Source organism: Furipterus horrens, unplaced genomic scaffold, assembly GCF_987537825.1.
Source record: "Furipterus horrens unplaced genomic scaffold, mFurHor1.1.pri manual_scaffold_13, whole genome shotgun sequence".
Classification (NCBI taxonomy): domain Eukaryota; kingdom Metazoa; phylum Chordata; class Mammalia; order Chiroptera; family Furipteridae; genus Furipterus; species Furipterus horrens.
In genome coordinates, this window is record NW_028327183.1 from 37295132 (window position 1) to 37315183 (window position 20052).

The 20052-nt window shown below is 36.7% G+C and overlaps 1 protein-coding gene across 2 annotated transcripts in view; it reads left to right on the top strand.

Moving 5' to 3' along the window:
* Window positions 1-17672, top strand: part of ZNF566 (zinc finger protein 566) — a 37457-nt gene extending 19785 nt beyond the window's left edge. Inside the window, exons 4-5 of one of the 2 annotated variants that reach the window (XM_090260694.1) lie at window positions 56-154; window positions 13957-17672. In XM_090260694.1, coding sequence (XP_090116820.1) covers window positions 56-154; window positions 13957-14981 — 1124 coding nt within the window. In that variant the 3' untranslated portion in view covers window positions 14982-17672. The remainder of the gene's footprint in view (window positions 1-55; window positions 155-13956) is intronic. The other variant, XM_090260695.1, reaches the window with a different exon arrangement.
* Window positions 17673-20052: the final 2380 nt, after the last annotated feature.

Consider the following 20052-nt stretch of genomic DNA (forward strand, 5'->3'; position numbering starts at 1 on the left):
ATTTGAATTCTGGGACATTCTTATCATAAACATGTCTCATTACTTCTTTTGTAAGCAGGACATTCTATTTCTAAACCAGATGTGATCTCCTTCTTGGAGCAGGGGAAGGAGCCCTGGTTGGTTGACAGAGAAGTAACAGGAGGCCAGTGTCCAGGTAAGTGAGGCATCACAGTAACCACCCAGTTGTTCAGTGGAGAAGCTACACCTTGCTATCTGGGAAGCTCCCCTCAAAAGCCTTAGGCCTGTTGTGCAAAAGTAAGCCTTTTCTGTATGAGCTTTCAAATGACCTCACCTTTTTCCCTTACTTAACACAGTGCCTGTTCTTTTCCTCTTAAACTTTTCTCCTAATTCTAATTAGCTGTGCCCTCTTCCACCCTCTTTAATGATATTTCTTTTTATCCATATTTTGGATCTCATTTCTTATCAGCTTCTCATTCTCTTTTGTATTAGCCTTAAAAAAGCACCACTGTCTCCTGAAATGTATATTTTTCTACATTGCCAAAGACTATTTTAGAATTGTTTTAGATACAGTAGTTCATACACTCATTGACTCAGTCATACTTTTAACAAACATTTACTGATTTTCTAATGTATATGAGGTACTCTTCTAGGTTTGGGGATATTTTTAAAAGGTATAAGCAGTTATAGAATTTATAGCTTAGTAGACGTAGTATCAGAGAAGGAAAACTCTGATTCCAAAAAACCTCCGCTGCCTTGCGGCATACCTCTTCAGGGGAAAGGCTAAGGGAGTAAACCCCGACAGAAAATCCGGAGCCGGAGTCCCTAAGGCGGTTTGACGTTGTAGTCAACACCGGCAACTCCTGCGGCGCACCTGAAGCCAAGATGTATTGACTCCGTCTTTCCCTTGGATCCTTCAGCTGCGAAGAGAGGGGGGGTCTGCTGCATGGGCAACAGCAGACCCTCCATATCACCCTGCCCAGGCTCTGTAGCTTCAGCTCCACTGGAGAGGACACTCCAGCGTCATCGCAAGATGTCGATTCAACACGGGAGGAGACAGATACCGTGTCACTCCCGAGTCGGACTGCACAACCATTCTCGGCGGTGCAGATAGACTCTTAAGAAGCTACACCATCGTCTCTCGAGACGGACGGCTGCCGACGAGACGTACTAGACTAGGTCTATATATAACTTCTGCAAAGTAGAACCACCATAAGAGAGGTTAAAATAGGGAGCTCAGCAGAAAGTGGGAGCTAAAGATGTAGAAGAGAAATTGATCCATATAGCAGTCAGAAGAGAAGATTTGAGCATCCATGTCATTGACTTTAGATAGAATATTGGAAATAAAGGGTCTTTGCCTCCATTGAGAACTTAGAGCTGACAAAGATAAAGAGATTTAGTATGAAGGAGGAAAAATGGGACAGCATTCAGTGTGTTTATTGAGTACACATTGTACACCCAGCACTATTCTTTTTATTTTATTTATTTATTTTTAGAGAGGAAGGGAGGGAGAAAGAGAGAAACATCAATGTGAGAGAGAGAAAGAGAGATTGATGGGTGCCTCTCGCACGCACGCTGACCAGGGATTGAACCTGCAACCCAGGCATATGCCCAGACCGGGAATTGAACTGGCGATCTTTCATTTTGCAGGACAACTCCCAACCACCTGAGCCGCAGTGGTCAGGACCCCAGCACTATTCTTAACATTGAGGGTTACGGTAACGAATAGAACACGAGAAAACTTTATTCTCAGCGGTTACCCTCCAGTGCAGGGATAGATATACAAATAAATAAATAAATATATAATTTATTAAGTGGTAGTAAGTGCTAAAAAGAAAAACAAAGTGGAAAGAGGGGATAGAGGGTGCTATTTTATGTGACATCGTAAAAGAAACTTTTTCCGTTAAGTTGACATTTGTGCAGAGTCCTGGAGAAATACAGCAGTACTTCTGGTATATTTTTCAATCTGAGAACTCATCTTGTTTTGATGTTAGGAAGTCCTTGTCAGTCATCTCTTCAAATGTTACCTTGCTACCATTTCCTCTTTTCTCTCTTAAGCTTCTGTTAAATGAACATTAGAACATCTGGATCATTGTCACTATCTTTTACTCTTCATCTGTTTTTCATCTGCTTTTACATAGAATTTCTTGACTTGATTTCTTTTGATTCACTAATATATTCTTTAGCCATGAGCTTTTGGCTCTTCTACCTTATTTTTTATTTAAAAAATAGTACAGTGATAAAATTTAGTTAATATACACTATAGAGTATAAAACATAATTAACATAACATTATAAGATGAAATGTAAATCAAGAGATTTGCATATGTAAGAGACTTGCTATGAAATACACCTAGGAATATAATTGCTGGGTCTTAGCATACATACTTTTTTAGCTTTAGTGGGTAAATGCCAAACTCTTTTTCAAGTGTTTGTATTACCTTCTATCCCTATAATTGATATGTAAGGTTATTTTTCATTTTTTAAACAATCTGATTGATGAATATAAGATCTTATTTCACTGGTTTAAATTAAGTTGTCGTGGTTACCATTGAAGATGATTATCTTTCCATATGTTATTTTGCCATTAGTGTGTCTTTTGTATAATGCCACTTTTTTTTTCAGATTTAATGTGTTTTATTGATTAAAATATTACATTTGTGCCAATTTCCCTTCCCTCTGCTCCCCTCCACCCGGTGGCCCCCCTCCCTCCAGTTGTCCCCCCCTTTTAGATTATGTCCATTAGTTGTGCATACAGTTCCTCCCAACCTCTCTCCGTCTATTCCATTCCCTCCTACCTTGATCCCCAATTCCTATATCATCTCCCTCCCTTTCCCCATTCCCCCTCCCTGTTGACCTCCCCCCAATATGCTTCCCGTACCCACAGTTCCTTTTCCACTCTCGTTGCCTATTTAGTTTGCCTTTGTTTCATCTCCCTAGCTTCTGTTTTTTTAAACCAGTCCCTTTAACATCTCATATAACAGTGGTTTGGATCTAATGAACTCTTTCAGTTTTATTTTGTCCTGGAAATACTTTCTCTGTCCTTCTATTCTGAATGACAATTTCGCTGGATAGAGTATTCGTGGTTGTAGGTTTTGGATTTTCATTACTTTGAATATTTCTTGCCAGTCCCTTCTTGCCTGTAGCGTCTCCCTTGAGAAGTCAGCTGATAGTCTAATTGGGACCCCTTTGTACATAATTCTTTTCTTCTCTCTTGCTGCTTTTAAGATTCTCTCTTTATCTTTAATTTTTGACATTTTGATTATAATGTGTCTTGGAGTGGTTCTCCCTGGGTCCAGTCTCTTGGGAACTCTCCTTGCTTCCTGGACCTGCAAGTCTATTCCCTTCCCCAAGTCTGGGAAGTTCTTTATTATATTTTCACTCAATTTTTCAAGTTCTAGTTCATCTTCCTCATTCTCTGGCAAACCAATGATTCTTATGTTGGGCCTTTTATAGCTGTCCCAGAGGTTTCTGATCCTCTCGTTGTTGCTTCCCATTTCCTCTCGCTGCATTGGTTGACTGCTTGTTCCTTCTCCATATTCCAGTTTGTTGAAATGAACTCTGGATTTTTTCTCACCTTCTATCTCGTATGCGGTTTTGTTCCTTTCGTTATGAAATTTTTTCGCTTCTTTCTTATCTTTTTCCTGCTCTTTTGTGAATTCTGTAAGCCACCTGATAACAATGGCCCAGAACTGAGCCTCTGACAGGTTTCTTATCTGTTCATCTGTCAGGTTCTCTATCTGCTGTCTGGTGAGTTGTGTCACCGGGATTTCTATAGTTGTCTGCCTCATTTTGACAGATGCGTTTTGTTTTCTTGGGCCGGCTGTCCGGGGCAGTGCTTGTGTACTCGTAATGACCCAGCGACCGGCGCCGTTTGGCGTCACAAATCAGCGACCGGCGCCTGCCTGTCCGCGACCTATTTCGCAGCCCTGTGGTGCTTTCTTTGGGGGCGGGGGTCCAAGATGGGTTCACACAGTTATTCAGCTAGGAGACCGGGATCCGTCCTCCCGTCCCCCTGGGCCTCACTGTTCAAGGCGATGCGGTGGCCGCTCTCCCCAGCGCCGGAGTCGCGCACCGCCAGTGGCTTGCGTAGCCGGGATTCCTCGCCACCCGCCGCTCCGCCGCTCCGGGTGCGACCGCAAACAGCACTGCCCTCTTTAACTCTTACCTGCCCAAATGGCACCGCTGGTTTATAACTTCATATGTTGGACTTCCGTGTAGTTTTATTTTCTGGAATTTCTAGTTATCCTTTGTTTTGAAGTAGTTGTATTCCTCTCTAGTTGTAGAGGGAGACCTAGCGTGTCCGTCTAAGCCTCCATCTTGGCCGGAAGTCCCTGTATAATGCCACTTTTATCATTTCTGTACTAGGCTATTAGTTTTTTTCCTAAGAGTTGTAGGAATTTCTTTCTTCTTTTTTTTTTTTTTTTTAAAGATTTTATAACACCAGTGTGTGGTTGCCTCTCACATACTCCCAACTGGGGACCCGGCCTGCAACCCAGGCATGTGCCCTGACTGGAAATCAAACTGGCAACCCTTTGGTTCACTGAGCCACAACCAGCCAGGACAGGAATTTCTTATATATTTTCTGGATACCTATTTTTGATCAATAACATGTTTTATACATGTCTTTTCCAGTTGTGGCTTTTTTATTTAGTATCTTTATGTTATCTTTTGATGGATAGTAATTTTCTGTTAGTATGGTTAAATTATATAATTATTAGTTAAATTATAATACAGTTTATAAAAATTCTGCTTTATAAATAGTGATGGAAAAAATAAAAATAAAATAATTTTAAAATTCTACCTTTTTCCTGTATGCTTCATACCTTTGAAGGTCTTAAGAAACCTTTCCCTAGGCCAGTTTTCACCTGTGTTTTATGTTTTGACTTTCTTATTAAAGTCCTATTGATGTAACTAGAATTGATTTTTATGAAAGATGTGAAATTGAGATATGTTATAATTATTTTCCATTCAGAGAACAAATTATCTATGCCCTACTGAATAAAAAGTCTTACCTGTTTTCCACTGATCCACAGAGTTTCTTCTGTCATATATTAAATTCCGTATATACATAGTTCGCCCTTGTTACATTGGCTTTTTTATCTATTTCTGTCCTAATTACTCTTGCTTTTATAAAACATTCTGCTCTCTGGTAGGACAGATCTCTCCACCTTTCTCTTCAGAAGTATGCAGTTATACTTGCCTTTTTGGTCTTCCATATGAACTTTAAAATTACATTAAGTAAAGTTTTGTTTAAAATGTTGAATTTTTAAAGCACCCATTTATGATAAAAACTCAACAAAGAGGGTGTAGAGGGAACATACCTCAACATAATTAAAGGCCATATATGGCAAGCCCACAGCTAACATTACACTCAGTGGCAAAAGCTGAAAGTTTTTTTCTTATATCAGGAACAAGGCAAGAATTCTTGCCAATGTTATTTAAAATAGTACTTGAAGTCTTAGCCGAACAGTTAGGCAAGAAAAAGAAATGAAAGCCATCTAAACTGTAAAGGAAGAAGTAAAACTGTTTCTATTGGGTTGGCCAAAAAATCCATTACGTTTTTTCTGTACAATGGCTCAGGTAGTGCTTAGTTGTTTTTAACTTCATTCGAAACAATTTTGTGACCACTATCATCACACACAGAAAATTAACTCGAATTAAATACTTGAACAAAAGACCTGAAACCATAAAACTCCTAGAAGAAAACATAGGTAGTAAGCTCCTTGAAATCAGCCTTGGATTGCTTGGATTTTATAGCAAAAGCAAAGGCAACAAAAGCAAAAATAAAGTGGGACTAAAAAGCAAACTAAAAGCTTCTGCACAGCAAAGAAAAAGAAAAGGCAACCTCTGGAATGGGAGAAAATATTTGCAAATCATATACCTGATAAAGGTTTAATATCTAAAAAATATACACAGAACCCATATAACTCAATAGCAGAAAACCAAGCAATATAATTAAAAGATAGAAAACATATTCCTGGCCTGGTGGCTCAGTTGGCTGGAACATTGTCCCATACACAAAAATCTTGTGGGTTCCATACCTGGTCATGGCACATTAGTAAGTTGAGGTTTGATCCCCAGTTAGCATACAGGAGGCAACTGATGATGTTTCTCTTTCACATGACATTTCTCTCCCCTTCTTTTTCTCTCTCTAAAATCAATAAGAAACATCCCTGGGTGAAGATTAAAAAAAAAAACAAAAAAAAAAAAAACAAATGGAAACTTTAGAACTGAAAAATAGAATGGTCACATTTTTTTTTAACCCACTGGATAGGCTCAGAGAATAAGGTATTGGAGGAAAATTAGAGAACTTTAGATCAAAATTAATTAGCCAATATGAATGACAGGAAAAAGATTGAAAACTTAAAAAGAATACAACTTCAGAGAGACGTAAGACTACAGTAACAAAGGTTTAACATTTTTGTTATTCAAGTCCCAAAAGGAGAAGAGAAAGTTTAGAACTGAAAAATTTTATTTGAAACAATGCTTTACCAAAATTGGTGAAAGATACACCAATTCAAGAAGCTCAACCACCCCAAACAGGATAAACCTAAAGGAATCCGTGTTCAGACATATAATCAAATTGCTGAAAATGAATGACAAAAAAAATATTGAAAGAAATATAGGCATATAATGCATTAGTCAGGGAAACTGATTTGAATGAATGGATTTTGCTTCATAAATCATGTAGGCCAGAAGAAAATGGAACAGTACTTTATTGTGCATAAGAACTGTCGATCCAGAATTCTATATCCAGCAAAAATTCTTCAGGAATGAAGGTGAAAACAAGGAAAGCAATATTGCAGATGTACGTGGCAACTGACTTTGTGCTGAGGCTTTATGTGGGACTTGGCAGCAGTAGAGATGGTAGCTAATGAGAGAGAAGCAATCTACCCTTCTCAAAAAGGTAAGCACTTAAGGCCAGGAGACAGCTGTCATGTGAGAATGGAGGCCCAGTGATGCCAGATAATCCAGTCTTTCAGGAAAGCCTGAAATCCATTTCTTTTTTAAATCTGATAGCCGAAGGCTGGTAACTATGCAAACCTTTAGAGAATTGTTGGGGGCAATACCGAATACAGACATGGGAGTAGAATACAACCTGATTCATCTAGGATTTTAGTTCTATAGAGTCTTCTTTTTCTTTTGAATCTCAGGAATTCTACCAAGATATATGTAGTTAAAATCTTTCTTCATAAGTTCTGCTGAGCACAGAAGGGAACCATCCAATTACTAAGCGTTCTACAGCTCTGGAAATCTGTTTTATTTTTGGTTCTGTATTACCTCCCTATTCTTCTGGGAGTCATATTTCACATTTGTTTTCTATATATTTTTCCTTTCCCATAACTATATGTCACCTTTTTTTTTTTTATCACCATATCTATTCTTTCTCCTCTGAGAATTTTTCAAAACATCTAGTTTTAGTGATGATTGACTTTTCACTGTGGAATTTGAAGATAATAGCTTACTTTATAGCCTCTTTCCTCATCTTCCAAATATAATTATAATCAGTTTTTAAATTTTATTTATATTTAGAGAGAGGGGGAAGGGGGAAAGAGAGTGAGAAACCTCAATGTGAGGGATAAACATTGATCGGTTGCCTCACGTATGTGTCCTGACCAGGGATCAAACATGCAACCTGGGTATGTGCCCTGACCAGGAATTGAACCCACAACCTTTTGGTGTACAGGTCAATGCTCAGCCAACTGAGCCACTTGGCTAGGGCCACAGTTTTTTAATTCAGTCATTCACTTCACTCAATGACTAGGTAAATGGCTTTCATTCCTGAGCTCTGTTAATTTCCATGCTGTTAATCCTTGTCTTCATTGAGAGGTCCTTAGTTTTCTGTATATCTGTTTACTAATCTAACTCTTCAGACACATCAGGTAACTAGTTTATTTTTTAACTAAGACATCTCTCTAACCCTCTGTTCTTCTGCCCCAGTTGAGACTGTTACATAGTTGTCATTTTAGAATTTTCCTTCATTATTATATGGGTTCCCTTAACATCATTCTATTGATTCCCTTTACTTCTTTCCTTTAAATTCCTTTTGTCTCTCTTCTGTATTTTTGTATACCCTGGCTGTTGGATCTCTTGCCTTCCTCTTTCTTAGTTTATTTCTTCATTATCCTGAAGCGCATCTTATAAAAACAACCAAGTCAAGTATTTAAGAGAAGTAAATAGAAAATGTATTTTGTGGATCCTTGTGTGTCTGAAAATGTTTTCATTTCATCCTCATGTTTGATTAATAATTTGTCTGGAGATGTAATTATAGGTGGAAAAACTTGCCGTCAAAATATTGATGGCATTGCTTTATGGATTTCTAAAATCATCTAGCATCTGGTGTTTTCGAGAAGTCAAAAACACATTTAGGCTTTTAATTCTTTATGTGACCTGTTTAATCTCTTCGAGTGGAAGCTTTTAGAATGTATTCTTTATGTAGGATGTTCTAATATTTCATGTTGAGATACATGATGTTGATTTTAGTTTTTCATTTGGCTGGGCACACACAGAAATTTTATTCTGGAAACTTTAAATAATTAAAATTTTCTTGATATTTGTCACCCATCATTTTCTCTGTTCTCTATGTTCTAAACTTTTATTTACTTTTTATATTCAGTGCCTGACACATAGGAAACACTCATTAAATTTTTGGATGATTGAAATTGGTCATTTAAATCTTAAATTTCTTCTCCTAGCCCTAGAATTTTTTTATTTTCCATGTCTCTTTATTATGTTGTATTTTCTGTGGGATTTTATTACGTTCTCATCCTTGAATTAATTTTTTTATTGTTTATTTTTTATGTTTAAAAAATTTTTTTTAACAAGGTTCCTTTATTTTATTTTATTTGTTTTTAGAGAGAGGGGAAAGGAGAAAGAGAGAAACATCAATGTGTGGTTGCCTCTCACGTGCCCCCAACTGGGGATCTGGCGTGCAATCTAGTCATGTGCCCTGACTGGGAATCGAACCAGTGACACTTGGTTCACAGACTGACGCTCAATCCACTGAGCCACAGCAGCCAGGGCTGAATTAATTTTTTTTAAAAATATTTTTCTTCTTTGAATATTTCTTTTTCTGACAGTTTCTTGTGGGATTGTTATATGTTGTTTTTAGAAGTACTCTACTTTTGAGTTTAATTTTTTTTTCTCTACTGTCTCTCTTTCCTGAGTTCTTTTTTCCTCCTTATTTATTTTAATCTCTTATATTTAAATTTTTCCTGAAATAGCTAGTGACTCACAGCTATCTACATATAAAACACTGTGGCATTAAGAAGCTGATTGAGATGTGTAGGTTTATTGGGAGTGATCTGCCTAGAACAGTTTATTGGCTGAGAACAGCTATCAGTTCTTTTCTTTGGGGCTGGCTTTCTCCAGAATGAAATCCTCTATTCTTTCTGGGAATTAATAAAATAAGCTTGGCTGACAATTTCTGGGACTTTACTGGATTATAGTAAGATGGCAAATCAGCTGGCTGTATGAGGTAGGTTTGGGAATCTGATCTGCCTGTTTCATACAGATTTTCAATTAATCTTCCTGTTTGCAGCCCCACATGCACCCTACTTTTCAAAGGTACCTAATGATTTCAGTTCTTGAAAATATCTGGGATTCTATAATAGGACCAATCTGCAACTTTGGTTTTAGGTTTTTTTGTTTTTGTTTTTTAGTTTTTTATGGTTGATACATTGTTTATTACTATTCCATATACTCTCTAGCTTCCAAAATCTTTTTGCTCCTCTTTCCTCTCCCTATCTCTGTGTCCTAATGGGATTTCTTCTTTCATTTAATCTCATTACTATCACTTAGAAGGAATAGTAACAATTGTGTATATTCAGTGTGCCATGTTTGAAAAGAGTATGTCCTTGTTCTCTAGAAAAATATTTTAGACTTTATTATTAAAGAGTATACATGCTAATTGAATGAGTCAAATATTTGTTGGGCTTCCAATATGTGGGAGATACTGTGCTCAGCATTTTCTTGCCTTCACAAAACTTAAGACTTATTGAGGGAAAAGAATATTAAATGACTTTAAAAATATTTAATTACAATTTGTGAAAATCCTGTTAAGGAAGAGAATAGAGTGCTAAAAAGGTAATTACAAGGAGGGTATAATTTGGTAATGGGATCAGGGAAGACCTCCAGAAGTATGTCCTTTCAGTAGAGATTTGGAAAATGAGTAATAGTGATCAAGACTAACAGTGAAAGAAAACATCTTCTAAGATATAAATAACAGTAGTTGGAAAGGCCTTAAGAGGGACTAAGAGCTAGGAGTATTTGAAGAACTGCAAAATAGGGCCAGTGTGGATGGAGCTTAGAAACCAAAAGGCATCATAGTATGAGATTTTATTGAAGAGCCAGACAGGAACCAGATCATTTGGAGCTTTGTAGACCATGTTCAGGAGCTTAACTGTTTTGTTTTATTTTGTTTTTTTTAAAGTATATTTTATTGATTATGTTCTTAAAGTAGTTCCAATTTTTTCCCCTTTGCCTCCCCTCTGCCCAGTACCCCCCTTTCCTCCAGCAATCCCATCCCCCTTAGTTCATGTCCATGGGTTGTCCATACAAGTTCTTTGGCTTCACCCTTTCCTTTATTATTCTTAACATCCCCCTGTCTATTTTCTACCAACCAATTATGCTTCTTAGTCCCTGCACCATTTCCTTATTTCTCCCCCTCCCCCCTCCCAGCTGATAACCCTCCAAATGATCCCCATACCTATGATTCTGTTCCTATTCTGGTTTGCTTAGTTGGATTTGTTTTTATTTTTTATATTCAGTTGTTGATAGTTGTGAGTTTGTTTTCATTTTAGTGTTCATAGTTTTAACCTTCTTTTTCTTAAGTCCCTTTGACATTTCATATAATAATGGCTTGGTGATGATGTAGTCCTTTAGTTTTACCTTTTCTGGGAAGCACTTTATCTCCCCTTCCATTCTAAATGATAGCCTTGCTGGATAGAGTAATCCTGGTTGCAGGTTGCCTTTCATCACATTGAATACTGCTTGCCAGTCCCTTCCTGCCTGCAAAGTGTCTTCTGAGAAATCAGCTGATAGTCTTATAGGCACCCCACTCTAGACAACTCTCCGCCTCTCTCTTGTTGCCCCCAGGACTCTCTCTTTATCTTTCACCTTTGGCATCTCAATCATGATGTGTCCTGGTGTTGCCCCCTCTGGGTTCAGCTCACCCAGGACCCTCTGTGCTTCCTGGACCTATATGCCCATCTCCTTCGTGAAATTTGGGAAGTTTTCTTCATTTTTTTCAATTCTTGCTTCCTTATTCTGCACTGGTTGACTGTTTTTTTCTTATGTTCCAAATCATTGGTTTTGTGTGGATTTTCTTTTGTTTCACTTAGCATGGCATTCACTTCTCTTATGCGTTTGCCATACTCAAGCATATATGTCAAGCCTGTGAGCATCTTTATCACCAGTGTTTTGAATTCTGCATCTGTTAGATTGTCTTTCTCCTCATCTGTTAGGTTGGCTATCTCCTCGTCACTTAGTTCTCCCATTGGAACCTTGATCCGTTCCCTCTTTTGGGCCATACTTCTCTGTCTCCTCATTCTGACAGGCTCCTGTGTTTATTTGCCTCCACATCCCAGGTAGAGCTGTCACTCCTGTTACGTTGTAAGAGGTGGAGCCTTAGGGATTCCTCAGTACAGGGTGACCTGTTTCACCACGTTGTGGCGCTGTATATGGAGGAGGGGTCCGAGAGAGAACAATGCCGACTGCCCAGCACTCACCCCTTTTCCAGGCACTTCTCCCACTTCAGCACCGGACTGGCACCCCTCTAGCTGCTGCCCTGGCCATCGTTCCCAGAGTGGGTGGGTCTGCAGACGTTCTAGGACCATGGGGGCCCTTTAAACAAGCGAACTCTGCTGAGAGACTGGCAGTTTCTGCCTCCACCCCAACCCCCACTGGTCTGCACAGTCAGAAGCAATGAGGCTTGATTTTCCCCGATGCTGGGACCGTGAGCTGCGAGGTCCGGTGACAAGCTGGGAACTCTCCCCAGGTGTCTCTCCTGACTTTTTAAAACCTGTGACTGCGCTTTCTGATGGCCTGCTGCTGCTGCCGCTGCTGCCACCACCACAAGCGTCCTTTCCACCCCGGCTCCGCCCCTCCTACCTGTCTGGATGAGTATTTCTTCTTTATATATTTGTTTGTTGGACTTCTATGCAACTTGATTTTCTGGAACTTCTGGTTGTTTCTAGTTTTGAGGTAGTTGTATTCCTTCTTAGTTGTGGAGGGAGACGCAGCATTTCTGTCTACACCTCCATCTTGGCCGGAATTCCTCAGGAGCTTAACTTTTATTGTAAGAGCAATATCATGGCAATTCACTGAAAAATTGTAAGCAGAACAGTGGCAGGCAATGTCATTCTAGTGATGAGAGTTCAAGATTGTAAACCTTAAGTGAGAACAACTAGGTAGGAGGCCATTCCAGTAGTATGAGATATGGGGATTTCATTTTAGGTAGTAAAGATAGAGGGAAGAGTTTGAAGCTATATTTAGGACAAGATGAGACAGTATTTGCTGAATCATTATATGAAGGGAAGAGAAAGACCATGGTACTGGAATAATTTTCACTTCTTTGGCTTGAGGTTTTCCCTCTGGATTCATAGTATGCTCTTCAAAATACCTCACTTGCCTAACATTCCCATATTTGTAGAGAAATTCTTTCATAATATTACCTCTCAAATACAAAAGTTATTTTATATCAAATAATTTTCATATATTTTTCCCAATTCTCACAATGATTGTTATCAATTCTATTGTATAGACAGAGAAATGAGGGCTCAGCAGGATGAACTAATTTACCCAAGAAAACAGTGCTTATAATTAACTGAGTTTGAGTCCAAAACTTATGTAGCTGACTCTCATACCTCTGATATTACAATAGTAGTATACTAACTTCCATTATATTTTCATTTCTTCTCTTTGAACCTACAAATGCTCTTCCTGTCAGTTGGTCAGCACCACTATAGTACTTTTACATGTGTTATGTTCTTTTCTTCTAAGGTTAGCATCACAGAATTCCAAGGCAAATAATATTTTCATCAAACCTCAAACATATATCTAGCCACAAAAGAATCCTCCCTGCTACCATTCATTCTAGATTAATTCAACTTTTGACTTTTCTTAAACTATTCTCCCATCTGGATTACTACTACCCTCTATTTCTTTATCATTTGTTAAAGAGACCCTGGGCCTCCAGTTACTGACTGTTAGGTGCTGTCAAATAGAACTTTCAACAATGATGGAAATGTTCTATTTTTGTGATTTCCAGTATGGTAGCCACAAACCACATTTGTCTGTTAAACACTGGAAATGTGAATAGTGCCAACTGAATCTGAATTTTTATTTAATTTTAATTATATTCAATTTAAATAGGTAATATGCTAGTATCTACTGTAATTGACAACACGTATCTAACCAAGAGGCAGCAAAGTTTCTCTTAATGGGTCAGATTGTAAATATTTCAGACTTGCAGTCAATGTGGTCTCTATTGCAACTATTCGCTTCTGCCATTGTAGCCCAAAATAGCCATAGACAATACATAAATGAATAAGTGTGGCTGTGTTCCAATAAAACTTTACTTATAAAAATTGTTACAGTGCTGCAGGCATAGTTTGCCAACCCCTTAGAATTTTTCCTTTGACATAATTTATCCTGTCAACTCTGTTAAGTAGTTATGATCATTTTCCTTACCTTACACTTTACACTATGGCATATTCTTACATGAATGTGTGTGTGTGTATATGTGTGTATGATTAAAGTTATCCTATAACAAAGGAGATAAGAATAAGTATCTGTGTATTTAGCAAGCTCCCCTATGTAGTTCCTATTGTAGCAATGTTTGGAAACCAACGGCTTACTTTCTGTCCTTATCTATATCATCTCTCCTCCTCTAGTCTGTTTAAAAAAATATGGTTTAATTCTTCCATTTTAATTGAAAGTTTTATTTCTTCCAAACAAGAAAAATGTGAGTGATTGCTTTCATATTTTCTTTCAGTCCTGGGATCAAGATTTGAAGCCAAGAAATTATTTCTGAAGAAGGAAATTTATGAAATAGAGTCAGCCCAATGGGAGATAATGGGAAGACTTACAAGACATGACCTTCAGTGCTCTAGTTTCAGAGATGATTGGGAAAGTAATGACAAGTTTGAGAAACAACATGCCTCTCAGAAGCGGTATTTCAGTCAACCAATATACACCCATGAAGATCTGTCCACTTTTAGTCAGCATTCATCCTTAACATTACAGCAAATCATTCATAATAAAGAGAAATATTGTGCAACTAGGGACTATAGGAAAACCTTTAGACATGGCTCACCGCTTACTACACATCAGATAATTCACACCATTGAGAAACCCTATGAATGTAAGGAATGTGGAAAGGCCTTTAGACATCCGTCAAGACTCAGTCATCATCAGAAAATTCATACTGGCAAGAAACCCTTTGAATGTAAGGAATGTGGAAAAACCTTTATTTGTGGCTCAGACCTTACTCGACATCAGCGAATTCACACTGGTGAGAAGCCTTACGAATGTAAAGAATGTGGGAAAGCCTTTAGTAGTGGCTCAAACTTCACTAGACATCAGAGAATTCACACTGGTGAGAAGCCTTATGAATGTAAAGAATGTGGGAAAGCCTTTAGTAGTGGCTCAAACTTTACTCAACATCAGAGAATTCATACAGGGGAGAAACCCTATGAATGTAAGGAATGTGGCAATGCCTTTAGTCAGAGCTCACAACTTATTAAACATCAGAGAATCCATACAGGTGAGAAACCCTATGAATGTAAGGAATGTGAAAAGGCTTTTCGTTCTGGTTCAGACCTTACTCGACACCAGAGAATCCATACTGGTGAGAAACCCTATGAATGTAAGATATGTGGAAAAGCCTATTCTCAGAGTTCACAACTTATTAGTCATCACAGAATTCATACTGGTGAGAAACCCTATGAATATAGGGAATGTGGGAAGACCTTTAATTATGGCTCACAAGTCATTCAACATCCAAACTTATACTGGTGATAAACCATAGGGTATATGAAATGTGTGGGGAGGCATCTTAAATTTATATGACTGTAAAGTCCATCTGTTTACATCATGGTTTGTAAAATACCTTTATTTTAAAAATACCTTTAATAACAGAAGTGACCTCTATTTTTGAAGATGACTTACTTTTTTGCTCTTTACAGAATTTAGGCTTTCTTACTGTAAAACACAAACAACTTTGCACTCAGTAAATAGAGATCCTTTAATGGCTTTATGGTGTTTCCTTGTGTTGCTGTAATACTATTTTATCAAATCCCTATTGATAGACATTGTAGTTTCTTCCAGAGTTTTTGCCATTATATATAGTACCCTGATGGACATTATCCCTTGGCATATTTTTTCACCATGTCCTTTATTTTACTTGCAGAAATAATTCATGAATATATTTTCCTTATAAAAGATTTAAACGTTACAAATAAGACAAACATACACTTTGACCACTATCCTTATACCCATTTCCTTCCTGAAGGATAGTTGTTATCTGTTTAGTATTTAACCTTCCTGAGAATTTTCCTGTTTTTATACATATGTGTCTTTGTAGATATTATAAAATGGAGATAATTATAATACCTCATAATTTTCTGTGAAGATCAAATAAGACAAAGTGTTTAGAATTGTGCATGTCATAATAAATATACTCACTGAATGTTAGTCTTTGTTATAGTCACTGTTATTAGTATTATATGTTGAAAGACAGCTGTTTCTGCCGACCTTACTCAACATCAGGCAAAACAGGCAGTTGAAGAATGACCCATTGAGGGAAATGAAATATGAAAAATTTCTATCGTCGGTTATTTCTTATGGAACATGAGAAATAATCTTGGGATTTGGTGGTGAAGGTAATGTGTGTAATGGATGAGAAGGACCTTATTCAGACTGGCATCCTTTTAACTACTTATAATACCTACTATAAAAACAAACAAGAATATAGACAAAACATTGGTGATACTTCTGAAGAAAAAGTTGAGAAGCCAAACAGCAATAGTTTTGAAAAAAAATGAATAAACGTATGAATATAAAGAAACTTTATAGTTACTGTTTTAAAATGCTGTACTGAATACTATCCTTTCTGATGTATTTGAAAACCTAAACAAATTTTTTGTTTAGGAAGGTAAAAATGACTTAAAGAAAATCAGAACTCTTGGAAGACTTACAAACACAGGAAAAGGGAAATTTATACGTGAATACAATAGCTATTGACAAAGCACCAAGTCCTTTTTTTTTTTTTTTCAGGCAAAACATTACCAAGTGGCAGTTTTTATAGAGAAGTACAAACTTTTAACAATCTTGATTTTAGAAGTGCATTAGGAGAACACACAAAAAAGGAAGCTATTTTTCACTATCACCCATGAAGTTGTTGCGAGCATACTAAAGAAATTAGAAAACTGTTAGTATCAAAAGAATAACAAATAAACCTGATTGGGATAGTAGTTAAAAAAGGATGCCCGTCAATTAGCCAGTTCCAACTAATTGATGCTGTGAAGAAAATCAGGCCCCATTTGCCAGCTCTTCTGACTTCCAGGGGATCCAGAAATCTACATTTTTAAAAGTGTATGATGGCTCTTGATTTTTAAATGACAGCTCAGATTTAAAAATAAACCATGAAGACAAAGATATATCAACTGCAAGTAGCAAGTAGCCCATGGGTTACTTTTGTTCTGGACTCTAGAGCAGTGACTACGGGAAGGACTTGTAGGAGTTTTTAATAGTGCAAATCCCTTGGCACCAAGGAAATTTAGGGGTGAGTACAGCACCAAATAATTTACACTGAATTTCTTAGATGTGAGCAGTGTTAGATTAAAAATACAGAGATAAAGTAGCTAACCTCCAAGTATAAATTTTTTTCTACATGTCTTAAAATTTATTCTAAGTGTTGTGCAGTTAAATAGGATATACAGTCATGTGCCACTTAACAACAGATGTGTTCTGAGAAATGTGTAGTTTTATTGTTGCACGAACATAGAGTCTGCTTACACAAACCTAAATGGCATTGCCTACCATATATCTAGGCTTTACAATATGCCACTATTGTATATGCAGTCAATTGTTGACCTGAACATCATTCTGTGGGGCATGACTATTTTATGTTTTATATCCCTTTGGTAAGCTATATATGTATACACACACAACTGAAAAATAAACGAGAAAAAATAGCCAGAGCATCACAATTTTGCACTAGCAACAAATTATCACTGGACTTACGTATTGTGTTCTAGGCCAATAGTATATATTTTAGCTTCTCTGGACCATACCATTTCTGTTGCAAGTACTCAACTCTGCCATTATAGTGTAGAAGGCTACTAAAAGTCCTGGGTTTAGAAAATTTGAAATTAAAAATAAATATTCTACAGGTTAGTGTTCTTTTCTGTGTCTCAATTTTCATGCTCATCAAACAAGCTTCCTACATTGCATGGATAGTATTCTGGGAAAGGAAAATCACATATCCAAAATTACTATGCCGTCCATTCATTCCCTGCTCCCTTTTTTTCTGAGATACCATGTTAAAAGGGTTTTGTTTATTTTAACATTGGGTTACTTTATTTGCAGGCATATTTCATAATCGATTTGAGAATATTAGAATGAGAAAAATACCAATGGGAATTATTAGATGCTTTTGTGTTCTAAAGGTTTGCATTACTATCAAAATGAGTATTTCTAAATGAAATTTTCTTTATTAGTATATTTGAAGCCATTCATTAAGTTTCTCATCTAAAATTACAGAAGAAATGCATGGGCATCCAAACCAATGAAACAATGCTAATACATTTTCTAAAATATCTCCATCCCCTTCATTCTTCACTCTTCCCCTCTTTCCATTTTCTTTGAGTAATGTTTAAACCTTGTGTATATCCCCCATATATTTCTTTGCCCTTAAACATTAATCAGTCAGTTATTTTAGTGTATTTTTGCAAAAATAAATTATGCACTATACAATTATCTGTAACTTACTTTTTTAACATTTGTACATTTTGAATTTTCCTTCAAGGCAATCGATTTTGATGGTTACAGTATATTTCACAATATGCTCGTACCAATACCTACTATTCTTCAATTGTGATATTTCAGTTTGTCTCCTATTTGAAATTTAAAAGTTGTAATAAACATATTTATACATTTTATTTCTATAAAATATGTTTTCCAAACCATTTCCAGGTTTTCTGTTTCTTAGGAAGGCCTTGCTTAAAGAAAATATTAGAGGGCAAGAGAATAAAGGAAAATACTCCAGTTTTTTATGTGTGCTTATGTGGGTGTGTATGCATAATATAGATTTAACATTTTAGTCCATCTTGGATTAAGTATTGTATATGGTGTGATATAGATTGTCAGCTTTACTTATATCCAGAATTAAAGCCAATTATTTCAGTACCACTTATTAAACTATTCATCTTTCTCCTACTGAATAAAATATATTTATCATATACTAAGTGCTTCTCCTCATATCTATTTCTGTGCTCTATTTTCCAGCAATCTTTGAATTATAACTTTCAGTAACTTATTACTTGGAAATAAAGACTTGTACATTATTAATATACAGTTTTTATTTGTAAACAAAGATGTTTCTTCATTAGAATTTTTATCAATAAAAGACTCATGGGATTATATTTTGAATGTTATTCATCTTAAATACAGAGTATCCAAAAATGAAATTTCTTGGGCAACTCTTCATCCTCTACTTTCTAATATCTTTATAATGTAATGGTGCTTCGTAGTACTTTTTAAATATGCTAGTAAATTTTGAAATTTTACATTTTTTATTTATTTTATTTTAAAGGGATAGATCCCTTTGATCTTTTAAAATCTGCAAATTAAGTCATATAACCATATCACAGTATTTAAGCCTATTTAATTTTCTTGCCTTCATGTTGCAGACCTGATGACAGTGGGTGTTGGCCAGGACTTTTTACATTTCCCCTCACTTTTGCAGACTGAGGGTTGGTTTTCAAGGATAATTTTTATTTTTACCCCTTCTCCTGTGTGTATGTCATAAGGTAAATAATGTATTGCCTTGGTGAAATGTGTTAAAACAAATTACCTTCTTTTATTTGACTCTAAATTTTTTTCCTTCAGCAGGCTGTGATTATCTATGCTTATTCTGCAGGCCCTGTCTGCTTGTATATAGTTCAATATCTAGAGTTCAAGTAAAGTGTTAGAATATGCATTTTAACTCCAGATTTAAGCTGCCTCCGTAAAGCTTTACCAACAAAAATGCTGTATTTCTCCATTTGTGCAGAAATAAGGAGAGAACTATGATTTATAGTTCCTACTATATCCACCTTGGGATTTTTTTTGTTTGTTTTTTGTTTTTTGTTTTTGTATTTTAATGAAAACACAGACTGGTTACAGTTGATATGGTCTACTTTTGTTTGAGTAGATAAGAAATTTGTTGAAAGAATATTAAGTTGCCGAAACAAAATCTTAGAGTGCTAAGGAATAAATATATGAGCTAGGAAAAATACTGCAAGTAACGGCAGATAACTTGTGTCCTGAGGTTACCACAGTAGTTGCTAAACACAGACTAGACTCTCCAGCTTACACTAGTGGCATCATAGATGCTGGATTCTGGATGGTCCTGCTCCTGCTATCCAGGGTTACTTACACAGGTTCCATCACCCAGATGGAATTCCCACAGTCTGTTCCTTTGTATCATCACCTTGCTGTTCTGAGATGGGTATGTTTGAGTGCCAATGCCTAGATTCCAACCTTGTGCGTTAGCTCCTGGGGAAATTGGGATGCGTTTTTAGTTTAGTGAGAAGCAACCTCTGCAATTTTAAAAAAATTTATTGTTTTCCTATTACAGTTGTCCCATTTATCCCCCTTTGCTCTCCCTTTCTTTGCCCATCTCCCAGTCCATCGCCATTTAGTTGTTCATGTTCATGGGTCATTCATACTAGTTCCTTGAGTAGATGCTTCCCTTTCTTTCCTTCTTTCTCTCTCTCCCTCTCCCCTCTGTTCCCTGTTTACATGCCTCTCATTCTATTTTGCTTGTTTGTTTTGTTCATTAGGTTCCTGTATTAGGTGAGATTATATGGTATTTGTCTTTCACAGC